This window comes from Mesoplodon densirostris, chromosome 7 (genome assembly GCF_025265405.1).
Source record: "Mesoplodon densirostris isolate mMesDen1 chromosome 7, mMesDen1 primary haplotype, whole genome shotgun sequence".
Lineage (NCBI taxonomy): Eukaryota > Metazoa > Chordata > Mammalia > Artiodactyla > Ziphiidae > Mesoplodon > Mesoplodon densirostris.
In genome coordinates this window covers 3,392,986-3,418,730 of record NC_082667.1, presented here as the reverse complement: position 1 = coordinate 3,418,730, position 25,745 = coordinate 3,392,986, and the positions used below count along the sequence as shown (strand labels likewise).

The 25,745-nt window shown below is 52.7% G+C and overlaps 1 protein-coding gene across 1 annotated transcript in view; it reads right to left on the bottom strand.

The window, feature by feature from the left end:
* The window catches only part of SHANK2 (SH3 and multiple ankyrin repeat domains 2), a 462,517-nt gene that overhangs the window by 430,496 nt on the left and 6,276 nt on the right, over nt 1-25,745 (bottom strand). The window contains exons 2-4 of the mRNA XM_060104098.1: nt 10,453-10,656; nt 5,529-5,600; nt 3,429-3,537 (exon numbers count right to left, since the gene is read on the bottom strand). Of these exons, the coding sequence (XP_059960081.1) occupies nt 3,429-3,537; nt 5,529-5,600; nt 10,453-10,656 (385 nt within the window). The remainder of the gene's footprint in view (nt 1-3,428; nt 3,538-5,528; nt 5,601-10,452; nt 10,657-25,745) is intronic.

Here is a 25,745-nt window from a genome sequence, read left to right as displayed (position 1 = left end):
TAATTCTGCTTTAAAATGTTAAAACTGAAAATAAATAATAATTTATAATTGATCTGCCCAGAGCCCCACCCCCACCCCCCCCAAAAAAGAATCCAACCAAAATCTTCTGATTACTGTTAGTTATTGGTTGAGATCCGGGAAGTCCTGTACAAGAACTGTCTGCCTGGGAGGCGGGCGTCCCGCTCCTGGTCCCCAGTCGGATGGGGTCAGAGCCTGGTCTCAGCCTTCGCTGGAACACCTGCCCTGAATTCTGTGTTTTGTCAGGTGCCAGTTTACACAGATTTCAGGGGAAAACAGGTTTCCGTTTCTTTTCTCAGAGTTGGTTCTTCCTGATCAGTGAGCCCAGAGGCTGTGGCCACGGGAATAGTTCAGGACATCCCGGCGTTCATTTCACCCCACGCCACCTTCTCCACAGGCTGCTGCTCCCGGGTCGCGTCTACCCCAGTTCTGAGAAGAGTGGATAACATGCTGCCTCCGTCTTTCTCCTTCCCGGGTCCCCGAGGCTCCACTGCATCTGCTCTCACGAGGACGCCATCCACCACCACCGAGACAGCGTTTCTAACTACGGGCGGGGCCAGGAGAAATGACCGCTGACCCCCGTTTTGAAATGATCTAGGGTCTGTGCTGATGTGTTTTCAGAAGCTCAGTTAGGGTCGGCTCTGGAATCACAGTCGATCCAAACTCTTGGCATCCAGCGACACCCCCGCCAGTGAAGCAGGCCTGCTTCAGGACGGGGAGGTGGTAGCAGGCGGGGCGGTGTCCCGCCCGGGGAATCATCGGGAAACAGCCACGGACGCGGCCAGGCCAGCGGGAGCCCAGGCCAAAAGCTGCCCGAGGAGAGAAGCCAGGTCCGGGACCACACACCCCAGGCCTGGCTCAGGTCTGCCACTGTCCCTGAAGCCTCAAGTCCACGCTCAGGAATCCACAGGCCCATGGGTGGTCTGAGCCTAAGTGCTGGGAGCTACATTGCAGTGATGGACGGTACCCACCCACCCCCCGCCCAACGAGCTGGGAGCCAGCCTAGGTGACAGGGCACAGAGGAGCCATCCGCTGACCACGGGGCCAGAACCAGCACGTGCTCACCGTGTGCCCACCCCGCCCTGGTGCTCAGACCCTCTGCTCAGCTACACTCCCCACCGCAAGGAAGCAGAACCCCTGCTGCTGGCCCCGTACCTGCTTCCCCCGCAGACAGAACCTCCAACCCTGCGGCTGCCCCGCTCCCCGTCCAGACTCTCCGCAGAGGCCCGTGCCCCCTGACCCACCATCTGCTACAGGCCCTTCTCCCCACCCCTGGGGTCTTGCCCCATCACTCCTGACCTTAGAAGGTCAGCCCCGTACAGGTACGGCAGAGCCCACCTCTGCCTTGTGCTCCATGCACCCATCAAGATGCCTGGAAGCCCGCTTGTCCACGTCACCCCGCCCCAGCTCCCGGCACACAGACCCCCAGCTTCCTGTCTCACCAAGTGTCTGCCTGGGCTGGTACCCTCCTCACCTTCAGCCAGGCCTCTGCGCGCGTCCCCCCTCCAGGTCTGTGCTCTCCTGTCCCCATCCAAGCATGTCCTGTCCCCTGGCATCTCGGGCATTGAAGCTGTGTCACCGATAAGCCAGCAGCCCTGTTCTCACGTTGCTCAGTTAAATTTAGGAGACAGGAGTCGACCGTGATTACAGCACGGCCACCTGTGTGCGATGGGGACGTGCACGGCTGCAGGAGCACAGGTGCAGGTCCTGCCCCAGCTTTAGAGTCCCCACAAGTGACGAGAAAGCTCCCTTCTTCAGCTGACGCACCTGTTGTGGGTTCAGCAAGTGTGAGGTGGGTCACATATACGTGACACTGGCACAGGGAGGACGGGCCCAACCCAAGAGGCGAGGGGAGGGAGGCCCCGCTCGCTGAGGCCAAGATAGACATTCTCCGCTCAGCATCCCCCACTTGCCCGGATGAACGCTCCGAGTTGCCATGGAAACCCTCACCTGAGCCGCTCTTGGCTCTCACAACAGCCTCACCTCAGCTGGTCGAGTTCACGTGTCCCCTGGGCAAAGGGCTCTCACCTGGGATGATGGTCCCCCCCCAGGGGACACTGTGCAATATCTGGGGGCATCTTTGGCGGCCACAACTCGGGGGTGTTACTGGCATTTGTGGGTGAAGGTCAGCGATGCCGTACACATCCTACGGTGCACAGGACAGCCCCCAGCACAAAGGACTGTCCAGCCCCGCCATGGAACATCATTCAGCCACGAAAAAGAAAGAAATCCTGCCATGTGCAAGAACGTGGATGGACTTTGAGGGCATAATGCCATGTGAAATACGTCAGACGGAGAAAGACAAATCTGTATGATCTCGCTTACATGTGGAATCTAAAACAACTGAACCCAGAGAAACAGACTGGTGGTCACCAGAGGTAGGAGGTGGGGTGGGCGGAATGGGTGGAGGGGTTCAAAGGTCCAAGCTTCCAGTTATGAGATAAGTAAGTCCTGGGGATGTTGTGTACGGCACAGCGACTGCAGTTAATAATACTGTGTTGTATATATAAAAGTGGCTAAGATGGGCTACCCTGGTGGCGCAGTGGTTGAGAGCCCGCCTGCCAATGCAGGGGACACGGGTTCGTGCCCCGGTCCGGGAAGATCCCACATGCCGCGAAGCGGCTGGGCCCATGAGCCATGGCCGCTGAGCCTGCGCGTCCGGAGCCTGTGCTCCGCAACGGGAGAGGCCACAACAGTTAGAGGCCCGCGTACCGCCCCCCCCCGCCCAAAAAGTGGCTAAGAGAGTAGATCCTAAGAGTTCTCATCATAAAAAAAGATGTGTAACTATGAGCGGTGACGGATGTTCACGAAACGTATCGTGGCAATCATTCTCCAGGATATCCATATACCAGATCGTTACGTTGTACACTGAAAATTAATACAATGTTTTGCATCAATTGTATTTCCATAAAACTGGAAATGAAAAGAGAAGAGATAAGATTAAACAAAAGTTAATGCCCATTTGGAACTGGTAAGAAACAGAAAGGATCATCCGGCCCCAATGTCAGCGGGGCGGAGGATGAGAGCCCTGTACCGTTTTATCCCACGCGTGATCTGAGGTCCCACGCGTAGGGACTTGGTTTCCAGCAGGGGGAGCCAGGCACATGCGGGTGCACGTGTGTCTCCCAGGGCTGGCATGAGACGCCTGCTCTGTGTTGTCATTCATTCATTCACTCATTCTCCCCTTTAACTCAGGTACGCACTGAGCACCTACCACTTGCCAGGCACCTCCCGGATGCTGGCGATTCCATGCAGCTAACACAGGCTCCCGGAGGAGGCAGAATGCACTTTTAAAACCAAGTAAAGTGTGATGCTGCCTATGCACGTGTGATCCGAACGACAGAATCACCTTTCCTCCCCAAACCCACGTTCCTGCGGCGTTTCCTCAAGTCCCTCCAACCAGCCCCTACCTCCGGTCTCCAGGTCATGGAAATTCGGATCCAGGCCTCGTTCCAGCATCTTGACGATCTTCTCCACCGAACGATGCTGGATGTAATCCATGCATTTTTTTAGGTTGGTCTAAAGAGAAAAGCAAAATTGGTCTTACAGAGAAACGTCTCTTCATCAGGCCACAGGAAGGCTCCTTGTGGGGTGCACCCTGGCTGGCCGCCTTTGCAGAGAGGAGAGCTGCCCCTTGATGGGGCCCCGCTGCAGTCCCCAGGCTCACCAGGCAGCATCCTTCTGCATCTGGAACCCCGGGGCCAAGCACATGGCAAACGCAATTGGCCTGTCTTGGATGAATGTTCTAGAAATCCCCCACCGATCTCTGTGCTTGCCGAGAGTCACAGGATGTTCCTTCACTTTCAAAAGGATGAGCCACCTGGACCACTTTGAAAAACTACACTTTCCAGGGTGCACCCAGGTCTTCTGACTCCATCCTCTTTTGAGCGAGGCCTGAGGACTGGTATTTGTGTTTCCTAATCTCTAAAGCGGTGGCTGCTACGGAGAGCAGAAGGGCACTGCTTACTCAGCTTAACCCACTTGTGGGTAATCCCGTGACCTGCAGGTGGACACAGGGATGCTTGGGTCACCGAGCGATTCAAGGTGAGGGAGTCAGTCACTCCTTGTGAGATCAGAATGACCAGGGGCTCGACCCTGACCAGGTTGCCCAGCCTCATCTGCAAGGAAAATAGTAATTTTCTGTCCATCTAGCAGATAGCCTGGGCTATTTGATGGTAATCACAGTATCTGAGATGCCTCTGTCAGATGACTCTAATGCTCTCACTGGCCCAGTTCTCCACCTGCACTCCACACCCCTTCCCAGTCACCAACCCCTGCACCCTTCAGCCCGCCTGGGCTGAAGCATCTCCACCTGGATGCTTTCTGTACATTCTGGGACTAAACATTAACAAATGCTCAAGGACACAGGATACACTTGGTTTCACTGAACACCTTCATTGCTATTTACTAATCGACATTATTTTAGATGCACAAACACATTTTCATGTACTCATCAGAGAGTAATCAAAAAAACCCGAAGTGCCTAGACTTGGAGTCTAAATACCCCTGTGTGGGCAGATTCCAGGGCTGGGCAGGGAGAGTGCAAGAGCAACCTGACCGTCTTGTGCCTGAAAGCCGTCCGTACTCAGAGGATGGTGGGACAGCGCCAGAGGGAGGCGAGCCAGGCAGAAGGGCCACCGGCCACATCCGGACAATTTGAGCACAAAAATAAATCATGAGAATGGCATGTCATAACCCAGTGAACACAGTGAAAATCCACAGGTCCATCCTGATATGAATGGGGGGATGAAACAAAAACAAGGGGACCCCAGAGGTTGGGGACGCTCTCTGTGGACTCACGGCTACAGGTGAGCTCACCTGGGCAGATCAGGGCTGGCTTAGGTAAGCTGGCCAGGCACCGTCCTGACTCTGGCTCTCCCTGTGCTCTGCAGGGAATGCTCCGGGCTCTCCGGGGAGGGGCCGGACCTGGAGGAGGGCATCTGAGAGCATCCTTGGGTATCACACATCTTCCTCCGTGCTGAGCAAGGTGCCCACCGCACGCTCCAGCTCCTGCACGCCCTGGACAGGCACAGCATCCCTGACGGAGCGCAGGTGTGCCTGGCACACAGCCCACAGCCCTTTCCTTAACTCCCTCCTTCTCCCCTGCTTCCCTTGTGCGTCTTACCTCCGTGCAGTTTATGTAAACGGCACCTTAGTCACGAGAGCGGCAGCACCAGACGCCTACTTCGTTGTCCCCTATTTCGGCAGCGAAGGCTCAGAGGGAACGGCCACCCTCTTCCCAGAAACACCCGGGAGGAGGTGAGTAGAAAGTAGGGCCCCAATCTCCACTCTCAGGGATATTACTTCCCTTATGCACAGGCATCGACTGCGTTTGCATCACACGGGAGGAGAGGATGGTGGTATTTAAACAGGGCTCTGGCGGCAGCAGGTGCCTCATCGGCCTCAGCATCTCACAGGAAGAAGAACCCTCTGCCCAAGAGCTCCCCTGATCTCTGAGATGATGACGCAGAAATGAACACCAAGGGTCGACACAACCAGTCCTTGCTTACCTTCGTGTGCAGCTTGGCCAACTGTTTCTCATCCAGGTTGGACTGTCTATACACCCGCTTCTTGTAGCGAAACTGGCACAGACACACAAACAGGACAAAAAGAAAACCAGGTAAATATTTCACGCAGCCGTTCAGAGGAAAAATCTGCCTTGTCCTTGGGTATTTCACCCAGGGCAGGGGCTCCCTAGCAAACCCTTTTGTGTTAAATAAACTACTTGTGTCCGCATCACAGAGCCTACGACAGCGTTTAAGGGTAACTTCTGCGGAGATGCTCCTGCCGTTTTGGCTGGAAAGTCACAAAAAGAGAGAGCATCCCAGGGGGATGAGGACTCAGGAGCCTGATGTGCTCTGCTGTCCTCTGCATCGTCAGCATGGCACCAAATCAGGACCCGCTTCTCACGTGGGCTCTGTCTTCGACATCGTCAACCTTTATTAAACACACTCAAAAGCCCCAGCCTGGCAAAGCCACCTGCCCTCAGCCCACAGCCTCCGCCTGGGACTCTGGGGCTCAGACTCCCTCCTTCAAACGGCAGCGCCTCCTCTAACCTGGCGGAGACGTCATGGAAACAGAGGGACTTGCTGAGCAAGTCTACCTTGCTCAGGTAGAGCGATGGTGCCCAGGAGGGTGCACTGGGGCCGCAGGCTGCTTCCGAATCCCCGGCTCCTTTCACCCGATACCGTTCCTTCTCCTGGGTGCCCTGGTTGCCTCTGTAGTAGATGCACTGTGGTGGGTTTGGGAAGGAGGCTGGCAGCTTGGGAGTCACTGGGACTCTGAGTTGAGACACAGCTCCCACTGCAGCCCCCCCACTGCCCTAGTGTAACGGAAAGGGGGGTCCGGCTGCTCGCCACTCCAAAGCCAATAAAGAGGCCAGGCTGGTGGAAAGGAGAGTTTGCCTTATGTTGGATGCTGGCGGCCTGGAGGCAAGGGAGGGTGGACTCCCATCCAAAGGCCGACTCCCCACCACTGACAATCAGTGGGCTACAGCTTTTATAGACAGAGGGAGGGGGCTACATGCAGACACGGCACGGTCAGCTCTGGCAGTCATCTTGAAATTGGTCATTGGTGGTCTGACCAGTGGCATCTTGATTGCTTTAGGGCCCGTTAGTCTCAGTTCCAGGTTTGGTTTGTTTCCATTTCTTTGAGGTCAATTCTCGGAACTGTGGCAGCTTATGTCATGGCTACAGTCTGGTCACCATGCAGTTAACTGCTTCCACCTGGTAAAGGTTTCAGTATCTATAAGACAGCTCACAGGATACAGCTCAGAATATTATCTCTAGCCCTTGAGGAGGAACTAAAGGTCCTTGACTTTGCTTAATGACTAAACTGTTATTATTTGGTCTCCTTTGACTGTTTTCCTTTGTTTCTGCATTTTCTCACTTCTCTGATTAAACTTTTTTTTTTTTTTGCGGTACGCGGGCCTCTCACTATTGTGGCCTCTCCTGCTGCGGAGCACAGGCTCCAGACGCGCAGGCTCAGCGGCCATGGCTCACGGGCCCAGCCGCTCTGCGGTGGGATCTTCCCGGACCGAGGCACGACCCCGTGTCCCCTGCATCGGCAGGCGGACTCTCAACCACTGCGCCACCAGGGAAGCCCAAACATATTCTTTGATTAAAGTTTTTCCACAGACAAAAGACAGATGGAGGACACGGCGGGGAGGGAAGGCCCATAGGGTCCTACTCTGTTTCACTAGCAGCTGAGTCACTGGACTGGACACCTGCCCCATCTCAGACTCTGTTTCCTTGTCTGTCACACGAGGATCACAACACAGAGCTCCCAGGGTGCCCCGAGGATTGAATGTGAGCTTCCTGGCACAGAACCGGTGCTGGGCAAATGCTGTCTTATCCTTCCCTCCCCAACTTCCCTTGATTCCCTCCCACTCCGAGGAGTTTAAACAAGCACAGGCGTGACACAAAAGGTACAGAGCAGGGGGTGACCTAACCCTGAAAGTCTCATCCCATGTGAAGTTTCCAGAGCGACCACCTTATCATCTCCTCCGCTCCACTCCAAACAAAAGAGCAATCCCACAACAGACAAAAGTCCTCGGTGCCACAGACCAAAACTTGATATATTTTTTTTTTAGGTGCCAAAATAAACCAGTGAAATCAGAAAGTCCCATGAAACGCAGGCTGCACCCAGTTCCTGGATCACGTGCACCGTCGCAAACGGTAAGTGTCCGCCTTCTTGAACTGACCTGGCAGGAGGAGATGCAGGCCGTTTTAGGACTCTAGCCCTCAGATTCTAGATTCAACCAGGACAGCACATTCTGGGCACGGCCGTGAATCTCCCTATTGCTTATCTTCATGCATCACGGCTCTGAGGCTTCAGAAGCCACTGAGAGTGACGTGAGGGGATGTAACAGAGTTTGCTAACTTGACGGATCTGTAGGAATTCAAGTCAATGGGTGCTTTTTCAGTTATAAAAAGAAATATGCTAGGGTCGATATCATCTCTTGGCAGGAGGCGGGTGACACATGGAGGAGGATGTCTATTTCCACAGGCATAAATGTTTACAGCTTGTGGCTAGAGGGATGCAGGCTCAGAACCACACATCCTTTCCTTGCTCTTGCTCTTTTCTCCGTGTTTCATACGTAGCCAACCGTGTTTTACTGCCACGATCCAAGGCAAAGAGCTCAGATCCAGGCTGCCCCTGGTGTGTCCACCTCCAGGCCCGGCTCAGCCCCACACAGCGGACCACCTGGCAGGATGGTGGTCCAAGGAGATGCATGAACATACATGCAAATGACTCCTTCATGGCAATGAGAGCTGATGGCAGGAGCAGCTGCAGCACCCACCAGTGCAGGCGCTCGCCCATCCCCAGGCCTTACGCTAAGACCACTGTCCCGAGGAATAGCTCACTCGAGCCTCACAGCCACTGAGAATATGCTAGTAATGTTCCCCCGATTTCAAAGCTGGGAATCTGAGGCTCAGAGAGGCTGTGGGGTGGCATGTAGGGTCCCACAGTGACCAGGACTGGACCAAGTCCATCTGATGTCACAGACCACCCGTCCACATGGGGCAACGAATGCTCACGTGCTCGCCTCTCAGCCTCGGCTGCCATGAGTCCCTGGATGGGACAGCAGAAGGACACGCGTGCCGGCTGCCCTGAAAGCCAGGACACAGCCCTGCCCGGCTCCCGCCGGGCTCTCCCAGGCCTCCTCTTGTTCGGCTCTCGGGGGCTGGGGGACGGGCCCGTGTCGCCTCCTCCAAGATGCTTTCCGATCAAGGGTCGGCTCCGGACTTCCTGTTCTCGCCCTGTTTTACTGTCTTTATAGAAATTATCAGCCCCCAAATGAGCTGTTTGCTTACTGTTCCTGGCCTGTCGTCTCCTACAGGAGCATAAGCTCCATCAGACCAGAACCTTGACTGTCCCTTGCACGTGGGCCATGCCGAGAAAGGGGCCGGTTGTGAGCAGGCCCCCGACAAGGGGTCTTTCAATGGACACCCAGTTCACAGGTGAGCAAACAGAGGCCAGAACAGGGAACCACTTGACTCCCCAGGGGTATCCCAGCTTTTCCTGATGGAAACTCTTCTCTCTGGTCCAACACACGTTGGGGGGTCTCAGAACCTCAGCTTCAAAGTCACTGTCAGACCTGGGAATGTGCAGATGAGGTGCTGCCGTGGTCCAGGATGTCTCTGACTTCAGACCAACCCCCTTCGAGGGCCCAGATGCCACCCACGATGCCATACTCACAGGCTCTCGCTGTTGACTAAGCTGAAACTAATACGATCCCTTGATAATAATAGCGACGTATGGGGTCACAGTAGAAACGACCACATTTCCACCTACTTGTGTCGCTGTCTTAATAATTGTGGGGCGGTGGAGGAGGGATAAACTGAGAGATTGGGATTGACATATACGCACCACTATATATAAAACAGATAACCAACAAGGACCTACTGCACAGCACAGGGAACTCTACTCAATATTCTGTAATGACCTATATGGGAAATGAACCTGAAAAAGAGTGACTGTATGTAGATGGATAACTGATTCACTCTGCTGTGCACCTGAAACTAGCACAACCTTGTAAATCAACTATGCGCCAATGAAAAATTTTTATTCGTTTTTATTGGAGTATAGTTGCTTAAAAATTAATTTAAAGATATACCATGTGGGGCTTCCCTGGTGGCGCAGTGGTTGAGAGTCCGCCTGCTGATGCAGGGGACACGGGTTCGTGCCCCGGTCCGGGAAGATCCCACATGCCGCGGAGTGGCTGGGCCCGTGAGCCATGGCCGCTGAGCCTGCACGTCCGGAGCCTGTGCTCCGCGATGGGAGAGGCCACAGCAGTGAGAGGCCTTCGTACCACACACACACACACAAAAATAATAATAATAATAATTTTTTTTAAATAAAAATATACCATGTGGAAATACCATATGTAAACTCAGGGTGCAGCAAGCCTGGGCTCCCCAGGGCAGAGCCGGGGGACACACGTTCTGTGGATGTAAGGCTGCCGGGTGTATGCACCCACCACTTCACAAGGCAGCCCAAGAACACGTGACTGGCCACAGCAGCTCAAAGAGCCCACAGGTCATTCCCGGGAGTCATGCTTCTGACAACAGCTGTATGGCCATGGGCCACCCTATGCCCAAGGGTGGGGCGTGGGGGAGATTCAGGGAGGTAGAAGCAAAGCCCATTCTGCATCCCCAGGGCTCACAGCTCCCGGTGACGCGAGCCTGAGTCAGACCCACGGTCCGCTCACACCAAGGTGTCCCTCCAACAAGTTCATCCAATCCATAGTAGGAAAACAAATGGCTAAAAATTGCACACTGGTCCACAAATCACGACAAAATCAACTGCGACCTTGAGAATGCACACTACTGTTTTGAGCTAAGGGCGATTTCCCAGTCCGAATCAAATGTGGAATTGGGGGAAGGTCCTCCCTCCGCCATCACGCCCACGCTCTGAGGCGGTGACCAGTACCTCCAGGGAGGGGATGCCCCTGCCCGCGGGCTGTGGGTACGCGCGCAGAAGCCGCTCCTCATCCAAGAACTTGCCGTCTCGCCCGTCGCTCGCCGGCTGGAAGAGCCCGTAGTTCAGGACGTCCTTCAGGCTCTGGTTCAACGAGCACAGAATCCGCTGCTTCGCAACCCACACCGTCGCATCTGGGTTAAATCGAATGCACTTCTGCGTGGAAGGACAGAGATCCCTGGTTAGTGGTGCAGGATGCCAGCCCGGCACGTGGTCAGAGATGCCAAAGGTTCCATCCTGAGAGCTCCTCTGAGCTTTGGACCCCCTGGCTTTTCTGGTTGAAAAATACGACCTTCTTGTCGCTTCGGTAAATATAAAAGGGGAAAAGCTCAGATCGAGTCACTGATTCTGTGGCCTCAGCTCTCACAATCTCTGGGACCAGCTGTGTTTGCTGGTCATCACGCCCCACCACCTACTGCCTTGGGCAGTTCTCTCACTTGTACGAGCTTCTCAAACCTCCCTGCTTGTTCAACACAGACTGTTGACCCGCACCCCCTCCAAGCAGACTGTCTGAGGCAGCGGGTCTAGGTCGGGCCCCAGAAGCTGCATTTCTCACAAGTTTCAAGGTGATGCTGCTGTAGCTGGTCTCGGAAACAGACTGAGGACCACGGCTTGAGCGAATTACAGCGCGGCTTCGTTTTTACCCCGATCGCTCCCTCCTGGCACCTCAGGCCCAGGTGGGCATCTCCTCTCGTAACCTCACTGATGGGAAAGCCCAGGGCACAAACGTCGGCGCCCCACCCCCCGACTCTGAACATAACAGCTGTAAAAACATTGACACCGCCCCTCCCAAACCAGGAAGAACGGCAATTATGAAGAATGATTTGATTTAGAAATCGTATCAGTTGCCGTGAAAGTTAATTTTTGAAAAAGTTAAATAGTACAGACGGTTCCTGCAAACCAACCACGAACACTTTTCAAGAACAGGGCGGAGCCGCTAAGAACCAAAATGACACGACTTGGTCATGTTCCCAGGTCCCTTCAGTGAGACCCGCCAATAAGCCAGGAGAACAAACGTTAGGCCAAATCTGCTTCTGACCATCACTTCTAATTTTTATTGAATTAAAATTATATTCTACTGCACGGCCATCAGCAGGGGCTCAAAAATGTGCTTCATCACTGTAAAAGCGTTCAGAAACGACGAGGTTTGACTGCGTATGAGGCTGGAACCAATTCTCTGCAGGCGGATTCTGCTCGCCCAAGGATGCAAAAGGCCCTGCTATCTCCCTGACCCTCTCTCTGCCTCGGGGGAGCCCATCCCTGCTGGTAAGAGGATACCGCTACTCTCAACAACAGGTTGGTTGAGCAGGCAGCCCGGAATCCCACTGCCAGGAAACCCGACCCCACGGGCATGAATGTGCCGTCTGTCCCTCTCCGATGGCAAAGACTGAATTCAAGGGTAAGGCTCAGAGCTCCTCTCGGGGCTGCGAGGCTGGGTGGGGGCTGGCTGCTCGCTTCAGTGACTGCCAGCTGCACCCCTGCCATCCTCGGGTGAATGAGAAGACTGTCTGGAAACTCCCAACACAACAGCTGAGCTGTATTAGAGGTGACCAAGGAGGGCCGTGGATATCTCGCCAATTCCTGCTTTGAGAATCACTGTTGGCCTCTGGTTCCAGCTACATGGATACATGAACTCAAGTTCCTTTAGAGACCAGCATCCAAAGAGGGCCTGAGGCTCCCTCCCTGCGGCAGGCAGAAAGGAGCCTGCCAGCAAGTGGGTGCTGAGCGGAGCACAGTCTGAAAACTGTCCCCGGGGGGATCTGTGTGGCAATTGTAGATGACCCGAGACTGGTGTCCACTGCCACGTAGAGGGCAGGGCTGGGGATGCTGAGTCGTGTACAGGCCAGCCCAGCACAATGAAAAAATGTCCTGCTCCAAAAAAAATGCCAAGAGGGCTCCACTGAGAAACTGCTATAGAAGCAGCAGGAGCTCGGAGGTCAGAAAGGCTTGGATTTCCAACCCAACTGCATACACTAACCTCGTGATCCTGGGCAAATTTACCAACCCAGTGGTCCCCCTGTTTCTGTGATGAAAACCATGGTAACTGCATAACTTGCAGGGCAGTTGTAAGAAGCAGACGGAACATATATAATACATGTCATTATGGGTTGAATTGTGTCCCCCCAGAAGATAAGGGTTCCTGCCCCTTAAGGGGCTCAAAGCCTAGTGGGGTGTGATGATGATGGTGGTGTTGATGCTGGTGATGATGTGGTGGTGTTGATGATGTTTATGGTGATGGTGGTGTTGGTGATGGTGGTGTTGATGTTGGTGGTGTTGAAGATGGTGGTGTTGATGGTGGTGTTGATGATGTTTATGGTGATGGTGATAATGATGGTGGTGTTGATGATGGTGGTGTTGATGATGGTGACAGTGAACATAATGGTGATGACAATGATCATGATGATGACACAGTCGTGGCTGACAGTTATTGACTCCTAAATGCCAGAAACTGTGCTATAACTATATTTACCTTCAACACAACCACGAGTGGAGAGTCATTATTATTATAATCATTATTATTGATATAGTGTGATTATTATTATATTGATAACTATAAGTAATATATAATTATCTGTTAAAATACAATGTAATAACAATGATTACTATTCCCATTTTCTAGATGAGGAAGCTGAGCCTCCGAGACTCACGTATCTACCCCAAGGTTGCGTGTGTAGAAAATGGTGGAGGTTCAATCCGAACCCAAGTTGAATCGACCCGGCTCCGAAGTCCTCGCTATTTAACTGACATGTCATTTCTTCTCTGTGCACGCGGCACCTCAGTGCGGACAAATTATAAAATATCAGACGTCTAGTCACTGAGAAAATGGAAGAGAATACTTATGTTCAGGTCCTCTGTGGACCAGGGAGATACTGCCTTTGTTCAGATTTTCCAATTACCTGTCAACTTGCCCCAATGTTAAATGTTGACAGTTACAAGGGAGAAGCCGTTTCACCTCCATAGCAAGGGACACTATTTGGGAAATGCTAAATAACTTTTTTCAAAGAAGTAAAGGCTACGTTCCGAGATACTTTTAAAAATAGACAACATCACAGGTCTCAAGGCATGTGGTGCTGTGGAGATTAGCCGCGGACATGTCTCCCAGAAAAAGCAGGGGAGGGAGCGCCACGGACGTGGTGTCCTTTCTTCCACTTAACAGCTGAGCTTCAGGGAGGATGGACAGAAGAAAACCCCTGAAGGACAACAAAGCACTTCAAAGATTTTCACTCTGGTGTGAATTCACAAGACTAAACAAATCTTGGAACAGGCTCCTCAGCCAGCAATGGTGACCGTGGTGGACCGGTGGCAGGACCCTGGACACAAAGGAAGGTGCTGACCATGAACCTGAGTTCACCGAGCAGGGAGACGCAGGGACCTGGACACCAGCTGACAGATGAGTGGCTCCGGTGTGGGCTAAGTGATGACACCAACCTAACAACTCGACCCCCAAACAGATGCCGCCCCATTGTCCCTCCCTGCCCCTCCCCCTCCCGCTTCTCATCTCAGCGGCTGCCCCTCCTCCCATGCCACACACCCAGGGGCACCTCTTGACTCCGTCCTGTCCCGCAGCTTCTGGATTGGTCTGCATTAATCCACGACCTCGGGTGTGTGAGTCCTCATCTGTCCCACCTCCACTGCCCAACAGCCCCAAGCCTTTCTCACCAGGTCACTCCAGCGGCCACTGCACTGAGCTCACCCCACGCCCCTCAGGCCCACACAACCTGATTCCCTGAGTGGCCGCCAGGGTCCCCTCTCCAGCCAATAACTCCCCTCGCCCGGCCTGTCGGTACCACCTCTGCCCCAACCCCACACACGTGTGCACTGGCACACACACACATGCACATAAAAACATACACACACACATACACACACAAACACATGTACACAAACGCGTAAGGACACACAAATACAAACACACATATATACCTGTACATACACACATGTGAACACATATACACACACAGACACAGACACACACACATATGCACAGACAAACACACACGCACACACACACTCCAGCAATGCACGGGCAGTCCTCTGGAAAGCCAGGCCACGTGAGCCCCCAGCCTCCAGCACCTGTGCACCTGTGCTTCCAGCTGGCCGTCCCCTCCCCACCTCGTCTACCAGCTGAAACTGCACTCACACCTCCCACAGGGTCAGGGACTCACCCTCTCTGGTCTCCCAGCTGAGCTGACCGCTGAACTCCCCAAGTTGAACCCACAGCCCACGGACCGTTCAAGCTAATCCGGCTGCCCCCTTGCCCCCTCCTGTCCAGCCTGCAGGTCACAGCCTCTCCATCCTGCATTTCTTGTCTCCTGGGAGGTGGGACACACATGTATTCCTCCTCCTTTTCTCCTGACACTCAGGTAGGAGTCAGTACCTGTCACTCACTGATCTCCTGCTGCGACAGCCTAAATGCCAAGACATCCAGATCCATCTCAAAGCCGCCTGGTGGGTCTGGCTGAGCTGGGTGGCTTAAGATACAGAACACTTGCAGGAGGATGTAAGGACATCTCCAAGACCCACATCAGAGCGCTTCTCGCTTACATCCTGACAAGCATAGCGCTCAACACGGGATCTGGGTGGTTTGGAAACGGGAGGGGCAGAGACGTGCACTCTAACAGAGAGAGAAGGGGTTGTGACCGGCATCAGCCTGGATGACAGGAGGGCAGCCCGGCATCCAGGAAGCTCTGAGGACGCCCACAGGCCAGCTTCAGCACCCTCCAGAGGGAGGCACAGTCAAGCCCAGGTAACCACCTACATCCTCCTCCTCCTCCAAGATGCACCCATTCACATCCCCCACCCTCTCCCTCTCCCGGCTCCTGGCACCACCAGCATTCAGCTGGCGAGAGAGCTCCCTGGCCCTCCGAGCTGCAGCGTGACGACAGGGTTTACGTCCTTTTCTTGGCAGAACCATACCTGATGTCCATGCAGCTCAGTGGATGTCACTGGAACTGAACTGCACTGAGTACAAAGTTCCATACATGGAACCGTCCTGGGTGACAGAACCCAGCAGTAAAGCAAGGTCCACCCGTGATCAGGACGAGGATGGTGGGAGCTACCATTTCTGGGGCCCCGCTTGGCACCAAGTGCATGGAGACCTCATCAGCTCCTTGAACGATCCAAAAATCCTGAGAGGAGAGACACACCACCAAAGTGAGCAGAGCTGCGGTCGGCATGCGGTCAACCCACACGAAACTCTGGCCCTTCCGCTGGTAGAGCTCATGGTCAAACTGAAATCTACAATGAAGAGAGTGAGAGAAATCCTACATGGTCAACGTGAGCTGTAGCTATTCTGCAAGACATGAGGCTAAACCTGAAATATCTGGACTCAAGGGGAGGCACCCTGGTCCTGGAGACAGAGAGAGGCAGGCACCCAGCCTGGGTCAACCACGTAAGACCCTGGATCTGTGTGTATGAGTCAGCTTGGGCCACTGTAACAAAACACCACAGCTGGGGGCTTAAACAGCAGACGTTTATGTCCCCAGTCCTGGAGGCTGGAATCCGAGATCCAGGTGTGGGCAGGGCTGGTCCTCCTGAGGCCTCTCTCCTCGGCGTGTAGACGGCCGTCTCCTCCCTGTGTCCTCATGGGGTCATCCCTCTGTGTGTGTCTGTGTCCTGACCTCCTCTTCTTATAAGGACCCCAGTCCTGTGGGGTTAGGGCCCCACCCTAGTGACCTCATTTTACCTTATCCATCTCTTTAAAGATCCTCCTCTCCATATACAGTCACCTTCTGATGTGCTGGGCATCAGGACTCTAACATGAATTTTATGGGGACACAAGGCAGCCCATCACACTGTGACCACGGCCAAGCCTCTGCCACACACAGAGGGCCACACTGGGCCATGTCTGTGTGGCCAACTAACTCACAGGATCCACAGAGGGTCACACAACCTGGTGCTTTGGGATCACATGTATCTACCGGAGGGTCTGGCCCGTAGGGCAAAAGCAGGCAGAAGTTGGACAAGGCTGTTTTGATTCACAAAAACACGGCGAGAGAATTTTATGTAAGAGAGTAAATAGCTCTCCAAATCTGTCCTGGGCCCTGCGAAATGGAAATGATGACAATGGTTGTTTTGTAAGATGTCAGAAGGGTAAGACGTGTCTAGACAAAGCTTGAGGAATGGTAAATATTACACTGTGTAAGATGTCTGTTGTTACAGTGAGCTGTCTGGAGGCCAAGGGGGGAAGCATCGACAGCACGGGTTGAATTACACCATCTATTCAGATCGCCTCCTCCGCCACGTCTGCTCACTCAGGGTCCTCAGGTGAGACTTAAATCCAGCTCACTCTTGACTTCCTCCCAGAAAAGGCGAGAAGAACTGGGGGGAGGCCTGACAAAGCATTCAGGGGTCGTGGTGCTGAGGGAGCCCCCTGCATCACCCCCGTTCACCTGTTCAGGATACAGAGCCGGAAACACGGACCCCAGTGCATTCAGGAGGAACGCAAGATATTCTGAAAGAAACCCCAGTTTCTGAGCACATCGTTCACTGCAAAAGAAGCACATTTCACATCATCCTCAATTCTTTTGGGATGCATTTCAAAGACCCTTAATAAACAGAACTTGCCAGGAGTCATTTAAAGGTGCATCGAGGGGTGGCTGGCCTCTAACAGCTGTTCACGTGCCATCTGCATACCTGCAAACCTCTGCCCCCCCAAACTGTGAGGGGGTGGTTTCCGAATGCAATCGTCCAAATGAAACAATGCTGTTTGCTGTGGACAAAGACCCACCAGGCTGTACCTGTGGTGGAAAACATGGAGATGCTGGCACGGGTAACACATGAAAGGATGTATGTGGAACGGGGAAAACAGTGGGTGACTGTGACCGAGAAGAACAGCCTGGCCCAAGGAAGCTGAAGGCAGGGAGCCACACTAGTGCTTCTGAATGTTTAAACACTAAAGGCCAAAATGGCTGTGGATTAGGGTTAGGGTTTTTCCAATCGGAATAACATTTTTCAAAGAATAAAAGCTTGACAGCAGCCCTGGATGCTTTAGTGAAGTGGTGGGTGGACCATGCATCCTGGTGACCTTTAAGGGGCCAGCTAGTGGTCCTCTGCGGCTGTCAAGGCCATAGTCACTGAGAGGCGCTAGTTCGCCTCTGTCAGAGATTCACACCCTCCCTGGAGGTGAGTTCATTTTCCTGTTGGTCCCCACGATTTCAGGCAGGCTCAGAGCAAAGCAGAGGATATGATGCTGGCTAAAGAGGTCCTCCTAGAAGCAGTAAGTGGAGGTGGGTAAGGGCAGGCAGGGGAGAATTAAACCGTCCTGACCGCAGACACAAAGCACTCACTGTGCACCCGCCAGCCCAGCAAAGAAAGCACGTCAAACGCACCCTCTTCTCCTTATGTTCTCCTGGAGGAGGTGTGAGCAGCCCAAAGAGGAACGCCGTAGACCCTAGGAACTGCTCCCCACGTCACACAGCTGCCAGAGGCGGGTCTGGAATGAATGGACCAGAGGGCTGATGAGTTTCAACTTGGTTCCACTGCACCGGACGGAGCCGCAAATCGGGAGGGTTCACCAGGCGGGGCCACGAAGTGGATTCCAGGCAGTGAAAGGGAGATAGGGGAGGTGGCGGCCGCATCACACAGGGGCAGAGGCTGTGCTGACCAAGTGGAATTAAGAGCTCCTGTCTGTCCACCCAGAAAGGAGGACTGTGAGAAGAACGGTCAGGACCGGGAGGGAAGGAGCCACGGAAATGCAACCACAGAGCAAAGGTGCTAGAAAAGAGCCTCACCCTTGGCGTTAATGCAGAGAATTAAATTCTGATGACTCGTGCCCCCTTATTGCCACTTTCTGGATCACTCTCATCAGCCCGGGACATCAGGGAAGGAGGAGAGCTCTGCTCTTCCCGAGGGTGACCTTTAAACCACAATATTCTCACCACATTGTGGGATTTACAAAGCTTTTGACAGAATGTGTACTAATTCCAGACCCAGGCATTAGTTTCTTGAAAGGATTTAAGCGGGTTTTGACAGTAAGCTTAAGCAGAAGAGCTCACCAAGCCAGACATGCATCCCTTGGGCTGCTGAGACTGAGTGAGCTGGCCTGATCACGCTCATGTATGGAGCGTTAGCCTCACACCTAACAGGAAGACGCAGCATGGAATCCTTACAACACACAACACTGGGGCTGGTTAAATAGGCTTTTCACTTCTTGATGGTACATATGAAAATAAAGCTCCTCTCAGCCTTTAGCAAGCTGCCCCGTGACATGAATGGTAACCAACAAATTCAGGGCCTGACTTGCTTGTGAGCCTTTCACAGGAGGGCCCTTGAGCTTTCCCCTGACCCAGCAATCCCACTACTGGGCATATATCCTGAGAAAACCGTAATTCAAAAAGAGTCATGTACCACAACGTTCATTGCAGCTCTATTTACAATAGCCAGGACATGGAAGCAACATAAGTGTCCATCAACAGATGAATGGATAAAGAAGATGTGGCACATATATACAATGGAATATTACTCAGCCATAAAAAGGAACGAAACTGAGTTATTTGTAGTGAGATGGATGGACCTAGAGTCTGTCATACAGAGTGAAGTAAGTCAGAAAGAGAAAAACAAATACCGTATGCTAACACATATATATGGAATCTAAAAGTAAAAAAAAGAAAAGAAAAGAAAATGGTCAGAAGGACCTAGGGGCAAGACGGGAATAAAGATGCCGACCTACTAGAGAATGGACTTGAGGATATGGGGAGGGGGAAGGGTAAGCTGGGACGAAGTGAGAGGGTGGCATGGACATATATATGCTACCAAATGTAAAATAGATAGCTAGTGGGAAGCAGCCGCATAGCACAAGGAGATCAGCTCGGTGCTTTGTGACCACCTAGAGGGGTGGGATAGGGAGGGTGGGAGGGAGATGCAAGAGGGAGGGGATATGGGGATATATGTATATGTATAACTGATCCACTTTGTTATAAAGCAGAAACTGACACACCATTGTAAAGCAATTATACTCTAATAATGATGTTAAAATTAATTAATTAATTAACTAAAAAAATAAAATGATTACCTTGTTTTGGCAAAAAAAACTCCAAAAAACAAAAAACAATAAGGACAATGAGGCTGATTATCACCACATCACAGAGAAAATGGAGGCAGAGGGGAGTCAAAGGGTGTGGGGAGGTGGGCTCTTTCTGGCTTTACCAAGCAATTAATGAAACCACAAGATAACAAGGTTCCGTGCTTTTACCCCCCCAAAGTGATCCATATGCATATGCTACAAACGACATTAACAGACTTGCTGAAAGTAAAGATCAAAGATCCAAACCATATATTTCTGTAATGCCAAAAGGGGAGATGGATGGATGGATGGATGAGTGGATACATAAAATAAATAAAGACAAATCTTAAAAATATAACATCAAGTGGAAAACGTAAGTTATAAATGACATGCCCAGTGTGATCCCAGGTATATATATATTCATTTTTACACAACAACACAACAGTATATAGAGGTCACTGATACATATAAAAAGAGGAAAAGGGACAAGAGGAATTCACAGTGAATCATGGCACTGTCTGCCTCTGAGCAGAGGGGCCTGGGCAGGAGGGTGAGGGAGACTGGGTTTTATCAGAAACATTTTAACCCTATGATTGAAAAAAGACAAAATGTTAACCACTGTCAATTCTACATAATAAACAATAAAGCTGGTATGTATGATATTATTCTTTGTATTTCTCCTATATTTTAAATTTTCTCTAAATGAAAAAAAGATACACCAATCTGGAACCTAAGGCGTTCCCTGGCCTCTTGGGGGCTTCCCTGGCTGAACTGGCATCGGCCCTGGGCCACACTCCACGCCATAAACCAAGTTCCTGAACAAAGAACATCATCACCGTTAGCACCTTTTGCCCATCAAGTCCTCTTTGATGACTTTTTTAGGGCAGAAGATATACTCAAGTCAGGGTCATGCACAACTAATTTTCTAATCAAGTCTAAAATCCCAAACACATTTCCTTGTGGTCAGCAAACAAGCAGGTGAGGAAGGAAAATCTGGGACAGGAAAATCTGAAAACAAAATGGCAGCACAAAAGACGAAAGAATATTCTGATACAAGAGTCTCTCACCTCTACGTTGCCTGGGCTACTGGGTGACCCGTGAGGCCATTTAATGGAGACATTTAAGGCATCAATGGGATAAGCGTTGTTTTCAAGGGAAGACCTAGGGGGATGGGCTTGTCTCCAACAGGAGAAGCTGACAACAAGAGTGAATAAATATGAGCTGCCTCCCAGGCCACACATCACCTGATCCCACTGACATGGAACGTCCAGAACAGGCCAATCCATCGAGACAGGAGGCAGATCAGTGGTCGCCAGGGACTGGGGGAGGGGTATGGGGACACCCTGCTAACAGGTATGAGGTTTCTTTTTGGGGTGATGAAAATGTTCTAAGGTTGACTGTGGTGGTGGATACCCTCATTTGTGAATTTACTAAAATCCACTGAATTTTTTTTTCTCTTAGATTCCATATATATGTGTTAGCATACGGTATTTGTTTTTCTCTTTCTGACTTACTTCACTCTGAGTGGGAAGCAGCCGCATAGCACAGGGAGATCAGCTTGGTGCTTTGTGAGCACCTAGAAGGTTGGGATAGGGAGGGTGGGAGGGAGGGAGATGCAAGAGGGAAGACATATGGGAACAGATGTATATGTATAACTGATTCACTTTGTTATAAAGCAGAAACTAACACACCATTGTAAAGCAGTTATACTCCAATAAAGATGTTAAAAAAAATCCACTGAATTGTACACTTTCAATGGGCAAAGTGTATGGTATGTGAATTACATCTCAATCTTTAAAAGAAAAGGAGTCTTTTTTTGTTCCTGTGCTGAGAAACTGCAAAGATGCAGGCAGGGTGTTGATACAAGTCACTCTTAAGGACCCTTTCCTTGGCCAGAGCACAATCCCCTGCAAGAGCCACATGTGCTCTGATGACCTCGACTTTGTCATCAGGAACCTGTCCCTGTCTCCACTTTCTCCCCCAACCCCTAGCCCCAGCCTCCAACACCCCCTACCCCCTAGATTCCTGCAGGAGCCTCCTACCTGCTTCTGCTCCCTTCCCTCCTCCCCCGAAAGAAGCCAGGGTCCCCTTTCAAATATAAACGAGGTCACAGGCTCTGTGCCAAACCTTTCCAAAACTCCCACTGTTCTTCAGGGGGAATCACACCCCCCCGCCTCAGCCCATACCCACCGCCCTCTGCCCTGTGCACCCGCCCAGCCGGCGGCCTCAGCCTTCCCCGCTGCTCTGACTTGCCAACCAAGTTCATTCCCATCTCAGGCATGCTGCTCCTGCGACCCTCTGCCCGGAATGTTCTGGGCAAAGATCCTTACAAGCCAACCTCTCATCACCTGGGGCTCAGCTCAGATGTCACCTCAGCAGGCGAGGGCTGAGATGAATTCATAAGACGTCTAACATTTGATCCTCTTTTTTAAATTAATTTTTATTGGCATAGAGTTGATTTACAACGTTGTGTTAGTTCCAGGTGTACAGCAAAGTGATTCACTTATACGTATACATATACCCACTCTTCTTTAGATTCTTTTCCCAGGACTTGCCTGGTGGAACAGTGGTTAAGAATCCACCTGCCAATGCAGGGGACACGGTTCGATCCCTGGTCCGGGAGGATCCCACATGCCACGGAGCAACTAAGCCCATGCGCCACAACTCCCGCGCTCTAGAGCCCGCGAGCCACAGCTAATGAGCCCACGTGCTGCAACTACTGAAGCTCGCGTGCCTAGAGCCTGGGCTCCGCAACAAGAGAAGCCACCACAATGAGAAGCCCGTGCACCGCAACGAAGAGTAGCCCCTGCTCGCCGCAACTAGAAAAAGCCCACATGCAGCAACAAAGATCCAACGCAGCCAAAAATAAAGAAAAACTTTAGATTCTTTTCCCATATAGGTCACCGCAGAGTATTGGGTAGAGTTCCCTGTGCTACAAAGTAGGTCCTTGTTGATTATCTATTTTATATACAGTCGTGTGTATACGTTAATCCCAATCTCCCAATTTATCCCTCCACCCCCCTTTCCCCTTGGTAACCATAAGTTTATTTTCTACATCTGTGACTCTATTTCTGTTTTGTAAATAAGTTTGTGCATTTGATCGTATTCTAAGAACAGTAAGACTCCTGGACGGGGGATGGTCTACAACAAAGACACAACCGGGTTCGCATTAAAAACAACTGCTTTCAGCACTGTGTGCAAAACTTCTGAGAGAAAAGAGGGGTCTGCAGCTCCCCTGGTCCAGAAGGAAGGTGGCTGGGGTGGGGAGAGAGTGACATGGGTGCAAAGGGATTCAGAAGGTCACAGGGCAGGACTCGGGAGTGGATTGGTTGAGGGGCGATGGAAGGCTCGAGATAGCTCCTGGGCTCTGGCTCAGACAACAGAATCGGAGAAGGTTCACAGCCCAAAGTGGGAACAACCCAACTGGCCACCAACCGGGGAATGGATTCAGCCACACGATGGGCTGCTACCCGGCAATAAGAAGGAAAGAACGGACGGATGCCCCGACATGGATGAACCTCACTCCCAAGGCGCTGGGTGAAAGAAGGCCACACGTCGTGTGACCTGTTCACGTGGGTGGTGCAGAAGGGGGGCCTCCATGGAGACAGAACACGGTTAGTGGTTGTCGGGGCTAGAAGTGGGGACGAGGAGGAGCTGCAAACAGGCACAAGGTGGTGATGGGAAGAGCCCAGACCGAGGTGGCCGGGCCACTCGGCAGACTTACTGAAAACCACTACATGGGGCCCTTAAACTGCGTGAGCTTCACGGCTTGTAAATCACACCTCAGTGGAGCTGGGTTTTTTGGGGTTTTTTTGTTTTGTTTTGTTTGCGGTACGCGGGCCTCTCACCGTTGTGGCCTCTCCCGTTGTGGAGCACAGGCTCCGGACGCGCAGGCTCAGCGGCCATGGCTCACAGGCCCAGCCGTTCCACGGCATGTGGGATCTTTCCGGACCGGGGCACAAACCCATGTCCCCTGCATCGGCAGGCGGACTCTCAACCACTGCGCCACCAGGGAAGCCCAGAGCTGGGTTTTTTAATGTAACCACTGGCCAAGACAGGGAAACCAGCGGGGTCAGCTGTGGGGTCAGAGGGAAGAAGCAAAGGGTCATGGCATCTGCTCTGGACCATGTGAGTCGAGGGGCCTCTGAGCTTTCAGAGATGTCAAGGAAGAAACGAGGTCCAGGCCCCGGATGGGAGGTCGAGCTGGGGCCGTGACCGTGGTTGGGACGGTGTTGGACAGACGTGGTAACAGGACCTCCCGCCAGCCGGAGGGTCAGGGAGGCCTTGCTGAGCTTGGTTGCCGTGAGACATGAGTAGAGGTGGACGGATGAGGGAGCCGGGGAGGGATTCCAGGAAAAGGAGTCCTGTCTGAATGTGAGACAAACCCAGGCAGGAGGGAGCCCGGGAGGGCCAGGCTGCAGGGGCCAGGCTCGGCCAACCTGTGCTTCCTCGGCCCGAGCCTCCCGCTCTCCATTCACCCAGTGCCTGGATGTCCAGAGAACGTGGCAGAGGGTCCACCCAGCCAACCACATTCCCTCTGGAAAGGTGAGTCCTTGGCAGTTAAGGACAAACCTTCTGGGAGTGGAATTCAGAGGCTGCAATTAACTCCCGGAAGGAGACTCTCACCTCCCAAGGGGCCCAGAGTGATGGACTGAACACCCGCCCAGCCGTGTGCTCCGACGGAGCTTCTCAAGGTGACGAGCCACTCCTGCACGGCCTTCCAGAACCTTCTCTCACGATGCATGCCCACCTCCTGGTCTTTGCAGAATGAGAGGCCAGCCGTCGGGGCTGGAGTTTCAGCTACTGTAGGAGGAGATGGGCTCAAAAACAGACAGGACAGGCAAAGTCCTCCTCATATTCAAAAACCAGGGAAGCCTCAGATATCAAAAGCAAATACGACGGTTGTCTGCGGCAACAGGATAAAGGGGATTTAAAAACCTGAAGGAGGCGGCAGTGAGCCCTCTGTGCTCCTGGAGTTCTGCTTTGATTCTCACTGATAAGCGGGAGGACCCAAGGCCACTTGGATCGAGCAGCCCTGACAGCCCAACTGGAGGCAAGTGATGGATCAGGGGGGCACTTCGGTCAGCTGATGTGGGGGTCAGGGCGGGGGAGGCAGGCAAGGCGGGGATGCAGCGGGGATGAGGGATACGGCGGGGATCGGGGATGCTACGGGCTGCCGCTCTCGGGGAGAAATTCGAGGGAGGGAGGAACGGGTGGACAGAAACAAATTGTGGCTGAGGGGTCAGGAGAGCAGCTGAGATGCTCTTTCCTCAATGAAATAAACTCGAAGACGCAGTTATCTAATACATGGAAGCATTGATTAAAGCAAAAAGGCATTTTCCAGAAGCCTCTGCCAGGTGGGCCAGGCTCCTGCACCTCCGTTAACTGGCTCAGACGGGTCGTGGGGACAGACACATGGACTGACAGCTTCCCTGCAGCCACTTGGTGCCAACCCCTGGGTGGAGGTGGGCGTGGGGGGCGGATGCTGTACACACCCAGGGGGATCCCAAAAGCTCGTCACTGTCCCCTTCTATTTTCCTCTGCACCGTCCGTGTAATGTGACATTCAGGGAGGCTTGGAAAGGGGACTGTGAAGGTCCTGGTGGCAGTTCTGTCCCCACTTCCCCGTGTGCTGTGCTCCCAAATAGAAATAGCACAAGAGCTATATAGTTTCTATTGATTTTGGCTCGTGCCTCTTGCTTAAAAGGCCAAGTTTACCAACAGGTGCCCGAGCTCAACATAACCATAAGCTCCTTGTGCATCTGCGATGCTCCAGCAAGCAGAAGGAAGGCCCACCTGCCACACTCCAGAGCCCACCCCACCTGTCATCCCCGCGTGGCCCGCACACCCACCCACCCACCCAGGACTCTGCTCATCGGCGCGTGCGGTGGCCCCCGGGGAGGCTTTCTGGAAGGAGGATCAGCACTGCCAGAGACTCTCCATCCAAGGTTCAACACTCCAGTCCCGCTGAGATGCAGAAACAGCAATCACTCAGAAGGAGAGGCAGGTCCAGACCCCACCTGGGGAGGTGAAACGGAGCAGGACCCTATGGCCTTTCCCCCCGCCCCGCCTTTCGTCTGGGAAAAAAACGTTAGCCAAACAATAGGTTTAATCAGAGAGGTGAGAAAATGCAGAAACAAAGGAAAACAGTCAAACGAGACCAAATAATAACAGTTTAGTCATTAAGCAAAGTCAAGGACCTTTAGTTCCTCCTCAAGGGCTAGAGATAATATTCTGAGCCA